Below are 22,612 nucleotides of genomic sequence, written 5' to 3'. Positions count from 1 at the left end.
CCTTCCTGGAAATCCAGAGCAGTCTCTATTCCCATCACCCACATGGCAGGACTGGGAAGGAGTGGGCAGCTACCAGTTGGCTTTTGAGTCACTTCTCCATGTGAGCAGCAGTGGTAGAAGCAGCAGAAATACCTTCTCTGTTTCCCTAGGTCAGGAATGCCACCCTGGGGCATTTATCTTGAATAACCTACTTTAGCCAATTCCCAGAAAAGTTCTCTGCAATGCCAAGCAAACCAGCATGGAAGGAATTGCTTTGGTTTGGAGCCATCCTGTGAGGCAAGGCCAGCTCAGGATGCTCCATATCTGAGTTACTGGAGCATTGCCCCATCCATTACAAACAAATCTGAGCAATTACTAACCCCAAAACTTTGTGACCAGTGTTTTTGTCTGATGTTTCAGTTTGGTTTTTGCTTTAAGCATTAAAATGAGCAGTGGAGACATGAGAGGCAGTGGGATCAATGCTGAGGGTCACTCCCATGTGCTATAAAGAGAGTGTTGGGCTTGGAGTGGGAAATTAGCCTAAAGAGGAAGTATTTTCTTCCAAAATAAGGGCCTTTCATGGCTTGGCAAGGTGTAGAGCGGCAGTTTCCTGCTTCTTCTCAAGTACCAGCCATTGGCCAGGGGGTATTAGCTTGGAGAAGCATCTGGCTCAGATAAGTTTCCTGATGTTACTCAGACAAATGGAGCCATTTCATCAGTATGCTCAATTCCCCCCAAACCAGAAAGCGAATTTCTAGGAATATACTGCTCATAACCATGGGCTAGCTCACAGAGGACATAGAGATGTGTGTAAATATGCTATTCAGGGGAATAAGTGAGAGCAGAATAATTTCCAGTGGAAACAGAGTGGTCTAATGGATGAGCTGCTGGGGTGAAAGGCTCAGGGAGAGCTGGGGTGGTGCTGCAGGGCCCAGGGGTGGATATCTCAAACCTCTCCAGACCAGTGAGGGTGAGAGGGCAGCGGCAGGCTGGGGGAGAAGCCGTCCATGTACCTGGAGCAGGGCGCGGGCTCATCCCTCCCCAGCCAGCGGAGCCAGCGTGGGGTGGGACAGGAATCCTGCCCTGAACATGAAGCGTGAAATCCATGTCCAACAAAAATTTCAGCTAGCGCATAATGTAAGCCCTGGATGGGTTTGTAGCCAGGGCTCAGGCGCTGAGAGCATTGAATTAAACATGGGGTGATTCAGCGCTCGGCCGCGCCAGCCTGGGAGCGGGGAATGCGGGGACAGGTGCATTATTGATCGTTTCATTTTCCCCAGGTTGGAGCGCCCGGCAGAGAAGCAGCGTCTGCGGCGCTTAGAGCGGGACACGGTGTGGCCAGACTCGGCATTTGCAACGCCTGCCTGCTCCTCCTGCTGCTCCTTCCCGGTACAGGCATTTCTGCATCCAGCCTCTCTCCATCCGCAGCCCCTCCACCCTGGGCAGGAGCCCCAAGGCAGGGTAGCATCTGCCCCATCCTCCACCCCCGGCTCTCCAGGGAGCTGTGGGGGCTGCACAGCCGGGTCCCCCACGCCACAGAGCGGCCCTTGGGGCTTGGAAGGGGTGGGAGCCTCTGAATTTGCCTTTGGCCTCGCTGATGAGCCAAAGCCCTCCTCTGCTTCAGCCTCTGGCGACTGCCCGCGGACCCACAGGCTCCGAGCAGGGGCACAGGGTGTTCCAGCAGCCTTGGAACAGCAGGAAGCAGGACCAAGCCTCGCTGGAACTGAGTTTGACAACTCATTACCTCACAGGATGATGTTTTACTTCCATCCCAATGCTTTCTGCTAAAAACCCATATCCTGTCTCTGCAGGCTCCAGGCCTCAGCCCGGTGAGAACCGCAGGGCTTTGGGCGCAGAGCATCCTGCTCCGTCTCAGCTCTTTGGGATGCGAAGGGACGGCCTCATGGAAGGGCTTGGAAAACGTGAGCTAGCACTCCTGTCAGGCCTCGCAGGGAGAGGCGTGCTCTGCCTCTTCCTCAGAACCTAATTTGAACCACAAGGATGCAGTGAAAAAAAAAACCTGCTTTGGAAGATTTTAAAGAACAGCACGAACTAAAAAAGCAGCTGCCAAAGCGAATTTCCATTATTAAAAATCAGCACTGATAAGAGCCATCTTAGATCAAATAATTTATTTAGTAATTCCATGTAAACACTTCAGATTTACTAGCAAATACAATGCTTGCTGTTCTTTTAAATAGATCATTCAAAAAATAAGAATCTATTATTAATGGCAGGTTGACTAGAGATCTCCATACTACTGTACAATAAGGAATTGGTTTTCTAATGGATTTAACATCTCGATTTTTCTTGTTCTGCATTTGCTTTACACAAAGCCCAAAGGACACAGGTTTGAACTGCTCCCTGACGATGCCACTGCGGCCCGGGGTGTTTTGGGGAAGGTACGCAGGCAACTCCTCCCATCCTGGCATTGGTGTGAGCTGATGTGAGGGTGGGATGGCAGAGCTCGCGTGAACACTGTTCACAAACACATGCCTTTTCGGTCAGAAAACAGACAGTGAACGGTGGAGAACTTCTCTTTGGGATGTATAAAAGCAACGAACTCCATCGTTGGCATTTACTTATCAACACAGCAGTACACATACACGTATCCACAGTCTGGAAAAGCATCCTATGAGCTGGAGAAAGCAGTGGTTCTGAGGCTTGGTACACCAGTGCACTAAAACCAAAAGAATGATACCTTCTTACATAGTCAAATGAAAAATAAATATCTTTATTTTCTGCCTACTTTATTTCAGTTTTCAAATAAATTTTAAATAAATCTGTACAAAGTATACTGTTACAGTATATATTTGTAAGTGAACTGAAATGCCTAAGTGTAACAACACTACAGGAAAGCAGTAAAGATTGGCACATCTCTAATCAAGATTAACTTTTACACTCAAAAAATACCAACGCCTGTGAAAACCCTCAAGATATTTTTGGTATTTTTATGCAAGTTGCGTTGCAAACACATGACAGACCAATTCTCCCCTGCCTTGAAAAGAAAAATCACTTCTCATGGTTTTCAGAGAACATGAACATCTTTATGATGCTAAAGGGACACCATCAGGTGAAAAGAGAGAGAGAGATTTCAATTTTTAAAAAGCAAACACTTTGGTCAAAAATTGGTCAAGTTTTAGATTTTGTGCACTTTTGCCCATCTCCCCGAGCTCCGACGGCAGCCGGGGCCGGGGCCGGGGCCGGCAGGACTGCGGGAGCACCGCCACTGCCCAGCCCCCTCGGAGCGGCCGGAGCGCCGGGCTGCAGGGATGGAGCTGCTCTGGCCAGGGACCCAAACCCTCGGGAGAGGAGCTGTTCCCCCTGCGATCCAAAAGGAATTAACACACATGCCACGGGGCTGCGTTTTTGCGGCTTTTTTTTCCCCCCAAAAGCAAGAAACTAAAATTGGTCTGACAGTGTCCCTTTGCTCAAAATAAAGACTTCTGTGCTGGAGAGGTCAGGTACTGAAACAAACTTGTTCACAGGGTCAAAGAGACAGGTACATCTCAAAATTCAAATTTTCAAATCCAACTGCAGTTATTAGATTCATGAGCTCTCAAAACCTCCTAATATTTTGTTAAATACTTCCCAACTGGGAATTGGGGATAAATACTACAGATTAAGAGCGAGAGTTTTCTCTCTTAATCTTTCCAAAGATATATTATTCACTCAAAGTTGACATGCTGAAAGTTAATCTTACATTAGAACGTAATTGGCTGCAACATAAACCTATAAATAAATCAACTACCATAGATTAAACTCTGTTAAATATTTCTAAGTTAATAAAATATTGACAGTATTATAAAATTACAGTATTTACAATAAGAAAAATCTAGACTAATATATACCTTTAACAGATCTCTTCTCCAATTTGGGATTGCAACGGAATTATGAATATATGAACAATTTATTAGAAAGTTGCATTGCAATTATCATTTTCCATTAGAGCTAGAGAGGGTGAGCTATCACTGCCTTTGGAAAAGACAAAAAGTGACTTCTGATGGTGGGGTGTAGCTTTTGAGTACCAAACTGGTAACAGGAGTCCTCCGCAAGACGTCTGAAGATAAGGTAGGACCAGCCTCAACTGCTCAGATTAAGGTTGTATTACAGAACTGCCAGCAATCAGAACCACCCAGGCTGCAAAAGGGGAGGAAAGGTAGTTTTCAGCTCAAAGTGCACAGCTGGAAGGGCTCCCCTCATTCTGGACTCCAACTAAGGCTGCAGGAGCTTCGATCTGCTCTCAGGAACAGCAAAACCCTTGGCTCGGGATTCGTGAGGAGGAAACGAGCCCCGGTGCTCCTTAAAGGGACATAGTTGGGCTGCAGCTATGCCAAAAACACCCGTGTCAACCATGTACAACAAAACCAGACTGGGCATTTGAGATCCTCTTTGACCTGCTTTTTTAGGAGGTTATGTTTTTTGGGGGGTCAGGGATGGGTTTTGGTTTGGGGATTTTTTTTGCATTTTGTTCGCTTGGGAGGAGAAAATTGGCTGGGACCGTGCTGTCAACTCATTTTCTATCCCTCATCAGGTTCTCTGCTTCTGGGGTATTAACAAAACATGCAGTGTTTGGGTGGCACATACTTGTGGGGAAAAAGGAGGCTTCAACACTCCCAAGTCAATTGGTCTTGGGATAAACCAAAAGCAATTTGAGTCCTTAAAAATCGCCAGCTGCCTTTGGGGTCTCAGACACCCAGTGATGTCCTTTTAAGGATCAGATCTTTCACTTGCCCTTTTCCCCAGCTTCGGAGGAAGAGTTTACAATGAGTTTAGGAAGGGCCATGTTCACATTCTCTCCCTCCTCCCCATGTCACATTTGCTTTCTAGAAAAAAATGGGAGGAAGAGTAAGTTTCAAACTCCTTTCCCACCCTTCCCTCCCCCAGTCCTGCTCTCTGTAAACCAGAAATGGCAGTTTTTTTAGTGTACATTTTGGGATAAATTATTTTCTCAGCCCCAAGCCTGAAGATGCTAGTGAGAGACCTACCCGCAGGCTTCGGAGAGGAGGAGCAATTTAGGGGTTTCTACCGGTTCCCGTGGTGGGCAGGTGGGAACACCTCTGTCCTTAAAAGCAGGATTTAAAATGGTAAAAGAATAATTTGTAAACTCAGATCTACGTTACCAACAGAAGGCTCTAGGTCCTGCGGGCTCCAGTTCCCAGAGATGCAGAGCAGGAAAACTAGAAAGAGAACTCGGTACCTTTCAACCACCTGCTGGGTTGTACTGGGGGGGAGTGGGGAATGAGAGAGACAAAATGCCAACTGACCTTATAAACAAAGGTATGTTTAGGGCTTCTGGTTTCAGGAATAAACCGATATTTACTGGTAAAAGTCTGCCAAAAAACAAAAACAGAAACACAGGATTACTGGTAAATATTGGTTTATATGGAGAATTAAAAAAAAAAATTAAAAAAAAAAAAAAAAGAGATGTCATCGTGCTCCTGATCTCCACGTGCTCCCAGGCAGGACCCATGGCATCCCTGCACCCGGCCGTGTCTCTGGCACCCAGACACCTCAAACCAGAAGCCTTGTGTTGAGAGGAAAGTTGTGTTTCTTTCCTTTACTCCCCTTAAACTACGTGTTTCTGGCTTCCCCCCTCCCTCCTCCGCAAGGCTGGTCCTACAGGGGCTTGGCTCAGGACATGGGAAGTCTGCTTCCAAAAGCACTTGGAAGTGAATTTGTACATAATATGGTATCTCAGCACAAGGCTGCTGGGGCCTGAGCCTCGGCTGCTCCCTGAGATACCATAAAATATACAAGACTGAGTGTATATTTTAAATAAAGCATTTTCTTGTAAGTGGCATAAACCCATTCATTTTATTTACATGCTTATTTATTTCCAAAAATAGAGTTGGTCCACATTGGACAAGAGAAATCAAGAAGCCATACAGTAGAAGAGTTAAAAGTCCAACATTTAACCAAAGTACAATGAAATTCCAGAAGTCTGTGGCTGACTTGAACCACAGAAACATACACATGAGCCACACAGACATTTGTACATAGAGCATTATATTACCAATAATATTTGCAAACATGAGGTCAAGATGGCTAAAAACCCAGCAGGACTGACCCGGGGGTGCTGGCTGAACAGAAGTGGGTGCTGAGGGGCTGTTACTGCTGTGGGGAAACACAACTCTCCAGAGATTTTGCTTTACTTTCGGTTTTTTCTTTAACTGAGAAAGTCCTAATTTTTCTGCCCTGGGGATCCAAATCGAGGACATGGTGAAAGCCAACCCCATGGAGCTCCCTAAATGCCGGGGTGCCGGGGGCTCAGACCTGCGGGACAGCGCGGATGCCACACAGCACCGGAACCCCGCTGGAGGGCAAAACCCTGCCCTCTGCTACCTGGCCTTAAAGATCACCTGGAAAAGAAAAAGTCGGGATTTATACCCTTGTGGTGTGTTGCGGGGTGTCTGAAAAAAAGTCTGGATGGGGTTTGTCTTGAAAACAAGGATTTCCCTCCCTTGCCATGGGCAATTTTTGGCATTAGTTAATTCCAGTCCTGTCTACTTTTCCTGGAAGACCACAAATATCCTAGAGGATGTTGCACTGACAGATGAGGGAATAACTTTTTTACATTAAAAAAAAAAAGAAAAAAAGCTTGGAGGATGGACAGCAGAATTAAAAAAAAAACAAATGGAAAAGATGCCTTATCTCTGCGTGAGGGCCCAGCTTGTCTGGGTATTTCCATGGGCCTCACCATGATAACATCTCAGTGTCTCCAAAGGATGGAAAAACAGACTTAAATCTGTATGTTCTTCTGCAGAGAATTGCAGCAAGTAAAAGGGGGAAGACCATTGTAGCACTTCTGGTACTTCTACAAACCACCCACGACACGGGGTAGAACCACACGAAAAGGGTATAAATTAATTTTCCTTTTTCAAGTCATCTTTGCCACTCACGCTATTAAGCCTAGTCCAATGTGAATGCTAGTACAGAGCTAATGTACAGAATACCAGTGATAATTATCGGTACCTAACAGGATTTAAAGGCGAGTATACTCAGTACATTTATTAAAAAACACTATTACCAGAACGCCAGAGCTCTGACAGCAGTTACACAAAGCAGCCGTGCAGGTCTCTACGAGGACGGAGCCTTGAGCACAAGTCGCTATGATCATCTGAGCCTGTGACAGACAACTCGATCTCCTAATTTGTTTCCTAGAACATTTCTAAACGCTGATGTGAAATACATTTTAAAACAGAGATGGGCCTGATCCTGTGCAGTTGGGTACGAACAACACACCTCAGTGAAACTCAAAGCCCAAATTCCTAAAGAGAGAGCACAAGAAATTGTTTCTTACATCAAATAACTATCATGCAAGCATACCACGATGGTTTTATATTGAGTACTTCAAAGTCAGCTGGTATAATTCAACTAGAAGTGAGCAATCTAATGGATATCTAGGGGTAGGCACAAAGGTTGTGCCAGTGACAACCACCCGATTACCAGGGAGAGCAGCACAGGGACACCGTGGGGGTCTAACGAGCTGTGGTACAGAGGAGCTCCTGCTCAGCAGCCTCACAAACCTGCACCTACATCTGGAATGTGCAGGGTTCCTGTGGCAGGCTACACACCTTCACTTCATTTGCTCTGCTGCCAGAATCTGAGCTCTTCTTCCTGAATGAGCAATTCACTTACAGCCTGGCATACTGACGGAGCATTAAAAATTGCTTTTTTCCCCCACTGCCTGTTGCCTCACATGTCCCCATGCTCACAGAACCAGACCTTATCATGCTCTTCTCAATTTTCCAGCCATAGCCAGGCTGGGGTCACTTCTCCAGCATAACCCAAGCACTCTGCTCCTTGTCTTTAAACATAAACTCTGACTGAAAGCCCCGCAGTGCCTGCAGTTATCCTGCTTCTATTGCAAACTCCAACAACTTATCAGAGCACTCACTCTTTGGTACCATGATCTGCTGGAGACAGGGAAGATGGGAGAAGTCAGGGTATTTGCCATGACTCCTAGACTTTTAAGAAGCCTAAAACTAAGCCAGAGCAGCCAAAGGTTGCTCTGGCTGACACCAGTTACCTGTGGGTGCTCCTGAGTGTCTTGGGAAGAGAGATAACACAGGTCTGCACATGCACACACACCAACAACCCTCCCTCAAGGACAGACCTAGACAAGAGCTGAAAGGTGCTGCCCAGACCTCTCTCTGTCCCTACTCCTTCCCTTTCTGCCCATTTTCAAAAGCAAGAGTTTTTTCTCAATAAAGATAAAAGAAAACAGAACGTACCCACAGTATCAGCTATCCAGGCACACTCTGGGATCTGGCAGACCTGCAAGTCCAGCTCAAGGCAGGAACTGGGGGTGTTGCTTTACAGGAGAAATTTAGATACCATATTACCCAGTACTCTGGGCTTGTTTCTCCCCTCAGATCAGACTTTGCAACTTGGACCTAGTGGTGTCCACCAGAAAAGTTCCATGAAAATCAACCCTTCTCTACCCAGCAACTCTGGTTTTAATGAAACCATTGAATGGAACTCATTTGCTCAAAGGCTGAAGATGCAGACTTGGAAGTCTTTAATCATTCTCTAACTAGACTTTAGTCTGCCTTTTGCTCCCCAAGTGACCAATAGAACTGCAACCAAGGAAGGGCTCCATGATATTTCTCTTCTCATTATAAGCCTATTTTTTATCCTGCTGTTTGTCAAGGTGCTCAGACATTCTGGCAGGTGCCCCAGCAAACCCGACTGATCACAGAATCAAAGAATGGATCAGGTTGGAAGGGATCACCTGGTCCAATCCCCTTTCTTTGCAGAAAGTGTGCTGCTTTCCACCTCACACACTGAAGAGCTACAGCACTTCAGCTTCTCTTTCTCAAACTGGAGTTCAGGGTTGCTGATCTTCAATTCCCTGTGCCTCGATTACTACTTTAATTAAAAAAAATAATAACCTGACATTAGGATGTTATCTAGTCATGGAGAATACTAAGCTGTTTTTTGACAGCCCTGGTTTTGCTAGTACCTTTAGTGTTTCAGAGCCAAGCTTTTTAGAAACCCCTTGATACACCTGTTGCTCCTCTACTTGAATTTCCTACTTTGCTCCAGCATCTCTGCCTCACTTGAGTTTCAGAGGGAGGCTCCTTATCTCACCCAAAAGGATGAGGTGATGGACAGCAGGCTCTCAAACATGCCCTGTGCTCCAGAATGACATGGAGGAGTCACTTCAGTGGCATGAAGCAGTGCAGGAAATGAAACCCAGATTTTCTCCCCAGCCCTGTCTCTGATGTCCCTCAGACACCATTGGCTCCCCAAGGCCCCCAGCTCTGCAAAGCCCTGCCTAAACTGCTTCATTTTCTGCCCTACCACATGGTTCTTTCAGTCTGCTCCTCAAGAGTTGGACTTCTGTCTTTTGATGGAATCTTCCTGAACTCCAGAAGTCCCTTCCTTTATAACTATTTTTAACAACAGTTGTAGGGTTCTTCGCTCTTTCATGACAGACTTCTGCCTCATCTGGATGCCTGTAACCTTCCCACATATCTATGGTAAATCTAAGGACTTCATTTTTCTGATCTTCTCCCCTGCAATATTTTGTAACACAAGACTCACTTTTAGTCCAGCACCTTCCACCCCTGAGAATACTGAACCTGCAATTCAGTGACCCCCGGCTGGTCACTGCCACTTGCCAACTCAACAATAATTGTATCTTGAATCAGTTCTTACGTTTTAGTCCTAAACAAAGGCTAGCTCTAGACCAGGCTGTTACAAGAAATGATCCTTTAAGTAAATCAAGCTGTTGAGCACCAAAATGTTAGCCAGTTCCTTCCCAAACAGTCCGGCTAGATAGCATGGTCATAATGGAACTTACTTTTTCTAACAGATTTATGAAGATGCATGAGCCTGTTTTTTTCCCAAGGCTCAAGAAACCCACAACTTTCCTCTTGTCTGGAATAGAAAACTTCTTAATACCTCCATGTCATTAAAATACAGAATTTATATCCAACATAAATGCAGCTGTTTGGTCGTCAGGACTCCAATTTCCTCAGATTTTACAGCAACCTTTTAGACGCAGTGTTCTTTATGACCTAACATACCTGCTCAGTAGAGTGCAATGGCAGGTAATGCAGTACCTCATTGATTTCATCACCCCCACCATGTTTCAATCAGACCAGCTGTGCCGAGGTCTTTTTTCACCACTGAGCAGTCTACAACAATTATTTTTGTCTCCTGTTTCCCCCCTGTTGTACAGGTGTGCCCATTCCTCACTCCAGCCCACAGCCTGAAGCTGGCTGTCCCTCCTGTGCACACAGCTCTGCTCCCAACCTCTGCACATCCCGAGCCCCGACAGCCTCAGCCTTCCCCCAGCTGTGCTCAGTCTGTCCTCCCCAAACCCTGCCCACTTCCCGTGCCACCAGTCTGGGGACGCCTGGGCTGAAGTGGAAACGCTGTGGAGTCATATTCACTTCACCTCCCTATCACAGCCTTTTCCCACACCACCAAGACTTTAGGAAGAGGTGCTGCCACATCCTAAATTCTATCTCCTTCCTGGACACCCAAATTTAGCTTCTCGGGTATCTCAGCTTCAAGAATGGCAGCTTCAGGCTTGCCCCAAGCACTCTGATACCTTTCAAGGTCTATGTGTCCAATCAACAGGCAAATAGTTCTGACCTGATGGTCACTCCTATCACTGGGAGCTTGTATTTCCCATCACCAAATCCTCTGCCATTCAAACCTCCCACGGCTGCTTCTCCAGCTCCTGGTGGCACCTCCAGAACACAAATCAACTCCTCAACCAAGGCTTTGGTTATAAATCACCCCTTTAATCCTGTCCAGTTTCAAGCCTCCATAAATACAAAGCAAGGCAGCCGGTGCTGTGGTGGGAATGAACCCTGACCATCTGCAGAGGATTTGATGCCATCTCTCCTCCACCAGCTCAGCAGTTCTGGCCTCAGGATGCTTTCTAGAGCCTGGAATTCCCCCACTTGTTGCTCCATACAATATTTTATCAGCAGATAATCACTCGTAAAGCGTGTCCTCTCTGCACTCTTGTGTGCAGTTTTTTGTGCAATTAAGCCAATGTACTTTGATTCCCATAATTAAGCTAGGAATTTTACTTTATGACCATATAAAGTCCATCTTTAAACTAAAAATAGACTGACTGTTAACAGATTCTTTTTTTAAAATGACTTTAAACTGCCAATTAGAGACTTGCATTGGACAAGATAAGTTACATATGGCCTTGCAGAAGCCTGCGAGGACTCATTTTCCAAGACTTTTATTGACGGGTGAAGCTCAGAAGCCAACTCTTTTTTTCCAAGATAGAATGAGCCTCTGAACACAGCAGACCTATCCACAAACCAAACTGTTCGCATGCACAAAAGCAGAGATGGCTTTTATATGAATTTGCAGTGCTTAGTTCAGAGTTATTAATGACAGAAAATAATTCAAAGCCTTTAGTCCCTACTTTGCTCAGACCTGCCTGGTTGCCCTTCAGCAGCCCGTGGCAACGGTGAACCTACTGTCATTTATTATTTAAATAAAACAATCTTTTTAATAAAAAGAAATTCTGACCCCATTTAAACTCTGTACCTGACAAGACACCGGCTTCTTTCCTTCACCTCTGGTACTGCTCACACAACATTTTTTTTTGAGCTGACCTGCCCACACAGCTCCTGATAAGCCAATGCTACATTGCCAGCTCTCCTCAGCATCACTCGAGTGGGAGGTTTAAATACCAGATTTCACAAAATCCTTTCTCCATGATTCCTAGCCCTGGCATTTCCTGAAGTATTGACAGATCGGCAAGCCTTCCCAGCTTGCCCAAAAGTGAGCCAGCTGGACCTGCTTCTGCTGGACTGAGGCAGAGAGAAGAGCTGGTCCCTGAAATCCCAGCGCTCACCTCTCGACCCCCAGGTGAGTTCTGAAGAGCCTGGACCGGCTGACACTGATGTGCCGATGCAGACTCACTCCCCAGGAGCTGCTGGTCTGAGCTCCCCTGCCCATATGAGATGCCTGGGCAAAAGGTGAGCCCAGGCAAGTTCCAAACCTCAGGAGACTGCGGCCTACATCATGCTCACTATTGTGCAACCAGGATGGAGCACGGAGAAATAAAATGCATTCCCTAGGGAGACAGTAGAGCAATCCCAAGCTGGGGAACAGAGACACCCAAACCAAGGTGGCTGCCTTTCAAACGACACTGCTGCTCCCAGACATCCCAACAGACAGGTCCTGCCCGATGCACAACCACTGTCCTGCCCTCTGACAGCTGCCTTTCTACCCAGAGTGAGAACAAAACCCCCCAAACCTCGAATGTCCCAACCTCGATGGCAGTTTGAGTCCGAGTCACACATGAAGACATTCATCAGTAACAGAAGAAACGACCACTGCTCATTTACTGACCCTCAGCTCTCAGCAACAGAAACTATCCAGGCAGGTATGATACGGACAGAGCCTCCTCCAGCCTCATCTCAGCACCTGCCACATCAGCACAGCTGGTGACACAGAGGAGCTCAAACCATGCTGGGGGGGTCATCCCTGCAGCAGAGCCCCCACAGCCACCCCAAAACACCCCGTGCCAGTGCTGGCCCATGCATCAATCCAGAGCATGATGATGATGATGATGATGATGTCTGAGAGCCCAGGCTCAGCTCCCAGACCTTCCTGCAAGCATGACAGCAACACCTCACAGCCCAAAGCGCTGACTCGTGTTGGTAGGACACGATCTCTTGCACCAAGGCATTCACCCACGGGGCTGCTGCACGGTCTCTGCACCATGTCCAGTAACACAGCCAAACCCACCGGGGTCAGCGTGGTCACGGGCCTTCAGATGCAGCTTGCCAGCCACTTTCACAAGCAATTCTCCACTGAAATCAACATCGTGACTGGGATGACATTTCAACACAAGGAGGTTTTTCCCAAAAAGCTGTCTAAATCTCTCCAAGTCATGCACTTGCCGTCCCAGCGGCACGCACTGGGATCAGCTCCCACAACAGCCACCTCCCTCCAAGGTCTTCCCAGCCAGGAGGGGCACATCCTTCCTTGCTGCAGATATAAATCCACACCTCTCACCTCTCCAATCTCAAACAGAAAGAATGAAGCTGGGTTTTTGCTTCCTGCATATTTCAAGATAGTGTTTCAAGAAAAAAATGCTTCAATGCCACAGCCAGGGAGACTCAGCAGAAACTCCCACTGCCAGTGCTGCAGCCAGTCCTCTTTGCACTTCAGTCTGCTATATGGCCTAAGACTCAGAAAGGGTTAAGGTGTGTATTTTTGCAAAGCTGATGTCAGGACGGACAGCAAACCAACTGATCACCAGCAAAGCCAAGGAACTGTCTGAGTTAAGATCGAGTTCGTGCTGGGGAGATCCAGCAGATTCCCATTCAAACCAAGCACCCTCCCAGCTGATGGCAGATCCAGAAAGGAGCAGAGGTTCACCACGTCATGAACCTAAGCCTCAAGACCAGGTGTGGAAATGGCCAGAGTCATCAGCACAGCCAGAGCCAAGTTCAACAGCACAGTAGTCCCTGCTCAGGACCTGACAGCTACATTATCTGTGTTTTGGATATTTCACTCTCCTGTGAGCTCTAGCTTGGTCTGATAAACCTAATGCCCACTGGTTGGTAGAACCTGTCTTAGTTAAACCCAAACTGTATCAGGTCTTGCACTCTGAGACTGCTCCAAGATACATTACACAGGGACAGCAGAATTTCCCTACCGAACCGCATAGCCAATTCGAGCTGCAGAGATACTGCCACAGCCCAGGTGATGTCTGGTCACCCAAAATGAGACAACACCCACATGCAGGCAAAATCTACGGCCAGCCTGAGCAGGCTCCATCTTAGCTGGCCATGGTGCCTTCCAGAGCAAAAAGCTCAGGACCAGATCCCCTCTCTGGGTAAAGGAGCGCCAGCAGTATTGATCTGCAGAGGGACAGTGAAGCATTGTTCGGGGATATCCAGCCTTTCACTCTGTCTTGTTTTAATCAGTCAACATTCAAAAGACAGATAGTGGGGCCAAAAGTCCTCTATCTTTATCTTTTTTCACTTAATCTCCAGCTGACATTTTTCCGTGAAAACATGCCTCGTTTCTTGCTGTATGACTTCAACTCTCCCTCTTCGGTGATATTTTGCCTCAAACAGACTACACAACCGGTTACTGCTTTTATAGAGGTGGGAGTGACATGCTTTGACTCTTCTGAAACACAAAATGCTCATCTGGCTTCAGCCACCAAACTGCAACGATGGGACTAGCAGAGCTACCCCAGCCGGGGAGCTCAGCCCCTGCAGCTCCACAATCCCCGGGGACCAGCTGCCTGACACCCCTCAGCTGCCTGTGACAAAGAGCCACTGCCGTCAGGCTCCCATGGGCTTCTCTAAGTGCCATCCCCCATACCTGTGCTGATGCTGAAGCACTTGCATGGCAGCCCAGGTGTACCTCGGCCATCCATCTCTGCCACATCCAATCTCCCACCTTGCTCTGAAAGCCTTTTCCCACCCTGCAGACAGACAACACCTTTGCTGTGACTGCTGGGAGCCCCTCCCCTGGGACAAACTCTTTTCACCCAGCCTGAGTCTGCCGCCTCAGGAAATGCCTTCGTTAATGACAGCACCACACCTGCCCAAACACCAACCCGCTCATCCTTTCCCTTCCAATGTGCTCCTCCAGCAGCAACTTCTATGCCATCCAAATTGCAGTAAAATATCCAGAATGCCACTGGAGAATTAACACTGTGAACCCCTGCAAATGGATGATTTGGCCTTTACTTCTCTCTGGTATCTGCAGCTGTTCGGCACTAACAACAAGCAACACCAGCCCAGTAAAGCCTCGTGGCCCACTTGTAATTCACAAGAAGTGGGATTGTTGCACGCCCTTATGTGAGCTGCCTTTCTCCCAGACTGCAGTGCTGCTAACACACAGCCCCATCAGGAACTGAAAAGCTTTGGAAAGATAACGAGAAGAATAGGCAGGCTACGAGAAACTCCCAGAGCGGACCCAGGACCATCTGGCACGAATGGGAGCGGGAAGGCAGCCTCTGCTGGGAGCAGAGCAGACAGCCCCGCTCCAGCTGCGGAGCTTCCGGAGAGCTGCCACACGAGAGGCGCATCCTTCCTGCGCCATCACCCTCAGCCATCCCAACACAACACACACCACTTCGGAGAAAAAAAAAAATAAAAGCCATGAACTTCAGGCCCAAAGATTAGGCTCTGGGTAATACAAGCTTTTAAAAAAGGTTATAATTTTGGAAGTCCATTTAAATTAACCTTAACTAGCTTTAAACTCTATATACGTATCTCCTTGCCACGCTCACAACCCACGCACATTTTGCCGTGCCAGCGAGCTAAATCATGTGCAAGTGAGCAGAGTAAAAGGAACCACAAAAAAAAGCTCTGGGCAGAAACTCTCTTTCATTGTTGCAAGCGGCACAGGAGATGGCAACAGCAGAAGGAATCAGGAATAAAAATGGAACTCGCTTGTTTACCTCGTCGGTTTTGTCAAAACATTGTGACAACACTTTGCGTGCAGCCCGTTTCTCTGTTCTGCCACCAAAAATTCAGAGCCCTTCACCTATCTTCACACATTCCAGGAGAAAGCCAAGAAGAGTAAAACTTTTAGGGAGAGAAATGAGTGTGCAAAAGATATAAAAAAGCCCAGCTTGAGAATTTCAAACTACTGGGCTTCTCTTCCAGATAGTCCAAACACCACCAGAAACAGTGACCCTCCAGCTGCACAAGCTGAGTTAACAAGGAGCAGGCAGCCAACAAAAGAGGAGAGTAGGACAATAAAGGGAAAGTTTGGGTAAGCCTGACAAAAAGCAAAAGAAAAAAAAAAAAGAAAAAAAAAAGGCAAGGAAAAAAAAAGCTGCAAACTGGGTTTCTAAAAATGAAAAATTCTTGACAGTGTCTTTTTAAAAGAGAAACTCCCAGCACTTCAGGCAGAGCCCTACCTCTCCAAAAGCCACCCAATACAGTAGGAAGCAGCAGGTTTTTGAAGGAGCAAATGGCACAGTTGTGGAGGAATTTGACTTCACTGCCTTCTTTCCAACTCACCTAAGAGAGACTCACTTTGTACCTGGAGGACTAGTGAAACTGAGGAAACTGGAAATTGGTTGGTTCTAGTTATACTTTTGAGTTTTCCTGCTTGACGAGAGTCCCTAAAATGTAAACCTGTTTTAGCATTCTTGTACATTAATGTCGTCATTCTCCCTGCTGACTCCCACAACTTCTGCCACAGACAAGTCAATCAGATTTGGTATATGCCCTGGGACAGGGAAGGGGAGGGCTGGGTTTAAAGCAAACAAGCAACCAAAAAATAATTATGTCAGTGCTCTGCAAGGTGTTGGATCCAAGCTCGATGGATCTGCTGAAGTCTTCGATCCAAAAGACTTGGCAATTTTACTTAAAAAAAACGAAACAAAAAAAAAGTTGACCTCTTGAACTTAGAGAAAAGCAAGTGGCAGACCTTGGAGGAAGGGAGACAGCGTGTGAGGGTGCAAAAACATCATGTGCTGTAGTTCACCACTTTAGAAGAAATCGGAGTTTTGCTTTGGTTGGTTTTGCTTTTTCTGAAGTGCCAGGGAAAGGCGCTTCCCAAAGGGCGACTTTAGTGTTTACGGGCGCCAAGGTGGAAGCGTGAAGTGAAGACATGCCAAAAACATCAGGTTTGCATAAACCCTTCTGGAAAAAGGGCACCGTGTTTTAGGAAAAATGCATATCTACCAAATCTCCACTGACCAGGGGCCACTTGCACACACAAAGTTGCATCAATTGGCAGCATCAATGCTGACATTTTTGCCTTCTCCTTCCACCCCCCTCCCCAATTTTTTTTTTCCTTGGGAGACATACAGCGCCACTGCATTAGAACGTACAAGAAATGAAAACAGTGAGTACGACTGATATAGATCCATTGACTTTTTATTACAAATGTACTTGATCACTTGGCTTCAAAAAAGTTTAAATCAATCCCTATTTTCTGTACGCCAGTACAAAGTAAAATCTATTTTACAAATTAAATACCTAAAAATTTGACAAAAATATTAAAGTTTGATGGAAAAAACAGTTATAAAAATCTTAAATCCCCTTTTAAGAAGATAAGAGATAACATTCCCTCCCAACCCCCACAGTCCTGTTATACAATATTAATAGTAATTTTTTTAGAATAGGTAGGTATGTTATATCTTGCTGTTAGCATACAAGTCACTCTAATAGCTTTATCTGTATATACTCCAGTTAGTGCATGAATGTCAACTGATTGAATATAATCAACTATCTTTAACTGATCCCTAATTTACATTTCATAGCTTGCATAGTTTGAAGGGACAAAGGTTACACTACAGCTAATCATAAAAAAAGGTGGTTACAGTGCTATTTTTAAAGGCAACAAAGTAATTGCTCCCAAAAATAAAAAAACCAAAAACCAAACCAAAACCAAAAACCAAAAAAAAACCAAACCCGAAACAAAACAAAACAAAAAAAGAAGTTACCGGTCGGCTCTGAGCAGGGGTTAAATCCCCGGCAGCAGCTCTGCCTGGCTCGCAGGGTGGGCTCCGCGCCCGCCCGCTGCCCCTGGGGCAGCCCCTCTGCGCTTCCCACAGTCCCGGGACAGGTTGGGAACCGCTCTCCCGGCAGCGCTACCCCCAGCACATTTCAACCCCTGCGAGGGATACGCACGAAGTGACACTGTCAAGTATTTCTTTCCTTTTTTTTTTTTTTTTTTTTTTTTTCCCAATTGAATTTTCAAAAAACGAAAAGCTCTCCGCCTACGGGCGCGCCTGGCTGCGAGCTCGGCGCGCTCCCGGCACCCGCGGCCGGGCTCCTGCTCGCCCGCGGATCCCGCCCGGCCCATCCCGGGGGCTCCCGGCGCCGGGGGAACCCCGCGGGGGTCCGGCCAAGCCCCCCGGCTCCCGGGAAGCTGCGGGCTGCCCCCCCCGCAGCATCGTAAGCGGGACCGCAAAAAAGAGGCAGGAATCAACAGCGGCTAGTGCTGTTTCTTTTCTTTCTTTCTTTCTTTCTTTCTTTCTTTCTTTCTTTCTTTCTTTCTTTCTTTCTTTCTTTCTTTCTTTCCTTCTTTCTTTCTTTCTTTTATTTAAATTCTCAAACATAGAGCAATTTCACTTTTTTTTTCTCCTTTTAACAACAAAAAAAAAATAGAATTTGAATTTGGAGGACGTTTCTCCGTTAGTATAAAACCACTTAAAAGGTGGTTGTATTTCAATGGTAAGTTACTTGACAGTGTCCCTTTAACTTAAAAATAAAATAATGTCAGTATTGCAATGAATTTCAAGTTTTCTTGCACGTAGTCATTATAAAGTAGCTTTTATCATGCTCTTGGACCTATTCTACAAGACATTTAAAAGCATATAATCAAGGAAAATATAAGGCATACTTCTCAGGAATTAGGTATCTTGGCACATTTGAGCATACTGTCTTTTTTTAAAACAACACATATGGTCAAATATACCTTTCTTCTTCTAACATTAAACAGGGTTTTCTGCTCTGATTTGTTTTAAATACTGAGATATTAGAGCCTTGGTAAAGTATCGAGCACCTCCGGGAAAACAAAAATTAAAACAAAAAAAAGTAGAAAAATAAATCAAAAGAAAACTAAAAACAACCAGGAGCAAAATCCCACGAATCTTTACAGTCATTTTAGTCTTTCGTTATCATCATTCATCAAGTCCTTGAACATACAGAACGTGCGTTAAAAGAAGAAAAAAAACCAAACCAAAACAAAAAACCAAGGAAACACGCAGAAGAAACCCAAAACGAGACAAAAACTGACCACAAGTTCTCGGCCACTGTTCACAGAACTGCCCGCGGGCTGTTCCAGGCTGTACTGGTTTGACTGGAACCGCGCGGCCCGTGCGCTTCTCGAGTCAGCCGGATCCTGGGCAGGATCCGGGCGGCGCGGGCGAGGAAGACCACGGGAGCAGCCTGCCTCGTTAGCGATGCTCCCAGGAGCCGGGAGGGACGGAAGGACACTCTGCCGTGCTCTCCTCGCCTCCCGCTACTTATTGCTGGGAACGCACCGCGGCGGCGTGGAACTACGGGCGCCGGAGCGGAGCGCGTCCGTCGGCAGCGCGACAACTTTGGGGAGGGCAGTGAACAGCAGGACCGAGACAATCAATCAAGTAGCAAAACCAAAGCAATTAAATTCCTAACTACGTCTAGCAGCATGGAGAGTGCAGTCCCGACACATCACAGTTGAAGTACAATAATCGCTGGAACTGCCCATCCAGAGCCTCCGATTCAGAAGCAGGTTATCAGACACGTTTACATGCAATTGAGAACCATTTCAAATGTCACATTACGCACTCTGAAAAGCTTATTCCACTACTGGGAAATAGGAAAAGTGCACATTAAAGCAATTTTAAACATTTCCAGTGATTGTTTAAAAAGAAACAGAAACACCTCGCTACCAGCGTCTTGTGTTTAACTTTCTGTGAACACTAACAGCAAACTTCTTTCAAGGGCAATAATGCATGGTACAATGGAAACAGCTTGTTTTGACACTTACAGTACATCTCAAAAAAACCAAAAAAAAAAAACCAAAAACAAAACCCAAGAAGAAAAAGGGAATCATAATTTCAACCGGGAATAAAACGACAGCAGGAAATCAAATTCTTTAAAACAAGCTTTTTTTTTGTTTTCTCCCCACCCTTCCAAAACTCCATCCTTGCCCCTCGGTAAAGAAGTGCTGGCAGCTCCTGCTCACACAGGAGCAGCTCAGGTCTACCTGACCCCTAACTCAGCCAAGACCATTCAGCAAAATGATTGCATTCCCAAAAAACTTCCGAGTGGAACAAGATTCTAGTTTCTCTGAAACGCTCTCTACTGAATTCCAGCCAAGAAAAGAAAAGAAAAGAAAAAACAAAAAATAAAGTTTTGTTTTCACTGTTTAAGGCATCTTTTTTTTATAACATTTTCTCTTCACTCGCAATGATGATAGTCATGCAGCAGTTTAATGATAAAAATATATTAATATTTTTACTATACAGCAGCAAGAAGTTAGTCAATTAAAAGCACACCAACTTTTTTTAAAAGAAAAAAAAAAAAAAAACAACCCAACATAACCGAAAACAACAAAGACAACCTGTAAAAGTCTATTATTATTCTTATTATTATTACAAACAATTTCAATTTGGAGAACACACCTGGACAGATTAGTGTTCTGACAAATCTGTGTTTCCCTAGCCTAGGCTTTGAGCAGAGCCCGCGCGCGGCGGGAGCTGGGACGGGGAGGGCAGGGCACGGCCAGGCTCGCCAGGTATGTAGCCAGTAATAATAACTAGCACCACAGCTACATGGAAATAATCCGTTACGGACACACACCGGCTTGGCTTTCACTGTCCAACCAAACTCCGACCCCCATGGCTCAGTGGGATCACGCTGCCCTCGTGCTGCACTGGTTCCTAACAGGCCTACGGAAGTTAACAGGGATCAAAGCATCGGTCCGGACCTCTCACGAGTTCAGGAGATAGTGCTAGTGCCAGTGGCGACACCGAAAGACTCGCTACCTGCTGTCCAAAAACAGGTGCACTGGAAACCGCTGCACGTCAGGTTAAGTACTTTAAGTACACAGAATAAAAAAAATATATTATGAACAATACAAGTACATCTCATATACACAATAATGACAATACGCCTACTCAGTTGTAAACCAAACAGGTGCAGAAAAAAAATATTATGGGAGGAAATTCTTTACTTTTCGTTTTTTTTTTTTCTCTCTCTCTCTCTCTTTTTTTTTTCTTTTCCTCTTTCCTTTTTTTTTTTTTTTTTTACTATTTGAAGAACTTTGGTTCAAACGTAAAAATCACAAGTTAGCAAATTTCATTTAAATGCCTTTTTTAATAATTTTTCTTCATGTTCACAGAAGTTTCACTGACCATTTTTATATGTTTAAGGTCCAGATGCAATGCATATTGTATAAAAGAGAGCACTTATTGTTTACCTTGCATGAATTAAACCTACGTACCTTTTAACTCTACAAACTTCTGCATAACATTTAGACAAAGCTCAGACACACAGCATGCCTAGCCCTCATATATATATACACATCTCTAATCACAGGTATATAGGGTGTCAAATATACTATAGTAACCTCCATGTAAGGTTCGAAATTTGGTAACAAAATGAGAAGAAAAAACTAAAAATATTATTTTACGTGTTCTAAAATATCTCTTTTTTTTTTTTGTGCTAAAGTCAAATGTTAGCTCAACATGAAAAGGACTTTTTTTTTTTATATAATTCAGCAATATTATAATCTTGACCATTTTTGCAAACACTTTTAATAATAATAGCTTAAACGTGTACAAAAGTTCTCGGTTAATTAGGGAAATAAACACTCAGTTCTTTATATTTTTAATCAAGTAGGAAACACAGTTCATATATAATGTTATTACTTTTTTTTTTTTTGACTCTTTTTTTTTTTTTGTGTGTTTTGTTTTTTTTTGTTTTGTTTTGTTTTAGCAGCTGCTTACTGTTTGATACGGTGGGTAAAGTGGAGGAACATCCAGCGATGGGTGGCGGGTCTGAGGCGCTGCTGCTGCCGGGCGGCGGGGGGGGCGCCGGGCGGGCGGCGCGGCCGGGGGGGCTCCGGGCGGAGGGGGGGCTCCGGGCCGCCGCCCCCGCGCCCCGCCGCCCGCCCGCCCTCCCGCCGGCGGCGGGGCCAGTCCGCGTCCCGGGGGGCGGGCGGTCAGTCCTCCTCGGGCTCCTCGGCCTGCAGCAGCGCGCCGGGCGGCCCGGCGGCGGCCGCCTCGGCCTCGGGGGGCGGCTCGGCGCCCACGGCGGGGGCGGCGGCGGCGGCGGCGCGCTTGTCCCGCTGCTTCTCCTGGATCTTCTTCATCTCGTCCGAGTACTTGCAGAAGGTGTGGCCGAACTTGGCCCAGACCTTGTAGGGGACGGTGATGGAGTTGCGGTAGGTGGGCTTCACCTCGCTCACCCGCATGAACACGCCGTACTTGTTGGAACCCACGTCGAAGAAGAAACGCTTGTTGTCCACAGTCAAGGAGGTGCCCTCGGGCAGCTCGGCCGGCTCCTCCTCCACGCCGTAGTCGTCGATGAGCTTGGCCAGGGCGTCGCGGAACTCGATGAGGCCCTGTGCGGGCAGCGCGATGGTCTGGCCCTGCGTGGAGCCCAGCCCCGGGCCGCGGTTCACGGTCTGGCGGACGCGCAGGAAGCGCCCGCGCTGGTTCTCCTTCAGATCCATGTAGTACTTGCGGTTCTCCCGCACCAGGAACTCGCTCTTCAGCGCCCGCCGGGGCTCGTCGGCCGCCTGCGCCAGTTCGGGGGGCTGGCTGGGCCCCAGCTGCGCGTAGTGCTCGATGAAGTCGCCCAGGTAGTCGCGGAACTCGACGGCCACCGACATGGAGAGGGTCAGGCGGCTCTTGTTGCCGCCCGCGCCCACCTCGGCGATCTTGAGGAAGCGGCCCTTGGCGTTCTGCTTCACGTCCAGGTAGAAGCGCTTGTTCTGGATGTCCACCCGCTTGGAGGCCAGCTCCTGCGTCTCGTGCTGCAGCCCGCCGCCCGGGCCCCCGCCGCCGCCGCCGCCGCCGCCCGGGCCGCCGCCGCCCGCGCCCGGCCCCCCGGCGCCCGCCGCGCCCCCGCCGCCGCCGCCCTGCTCGCTGCCGCTGTCTCTGTCCGCCATGATGCCGCCGCCGCTCCGCCGCCGCCGCCGCTCGGGCCTCGCCCGCCGCTGC

General features: G+C 46.9%; 1 protein-coding gene across 16 annotated transcripts; it reads right to left on the bottom strand.

The window, feature by feature from the left end:
* Window positions 1–2,093: 2,093 nt before the first annotated feature.
* On the bottom strand, window positions 2,094–22,575 carry PURA (purine rich element binding protein A). 16 transcript variants are annotated; one of them, XM_032125089.1, is made up of 4 exons: window positions 21,395–22,575; window positions 5,244–5,309; window positions 5,100–5,156; window positions 2,094–4,116 (listed from the first exon to the last, which is right to left on the bottom strand). In XM_032125089.1, exon 1 carries the CDS (start codon window positions 22,558–22,560, stop codon window positions 21,610–21,612), a length of 951 nt encoding a protein of 316 aa, XP_031980980.1. In that variant the 5' UTR covers window positions 22,561–22,575; the 3' UTR covers window positions 2,094–4,116; window positions 5,100–5,156; window positions 5,244–5,309; window positions 21,395–21,609. The 16 variants fall into 16 exon arrangements, with proteins under 16 accessions (XP_031980980.1, XP_031980986.1, XP_031980979.1 ...); XM_032125095.1 differs by having other exon boundaries at window positions 2,094–2,656; XM_032125088.1 differs by lacking the exon at window positions 5,100–5,156 and adding an exon at window positions 4,965–5,041.
* Window positions 22,576–22,612: the final 37 nt, after the last annotated feature.

This window comes from Corvus moneduloides, chromosome 15, assembly GCF_009650955.1.
Source record: "Corvus moneduloides isolate bCorMon1 chromosome 15, bCorMon1.pri, whole genome shotgun sequence".
Taxonomy (NCBI): Eukaryota; Metazoa; Chordata; class Aves; order Passeriformes; family Corvidae; genus Corvus; species Corvus moneduloides.
Note: the sequence above shows the minus strand (reverse complement) of the source record. Positions and strands in the feature narration are given on the sequence as shown.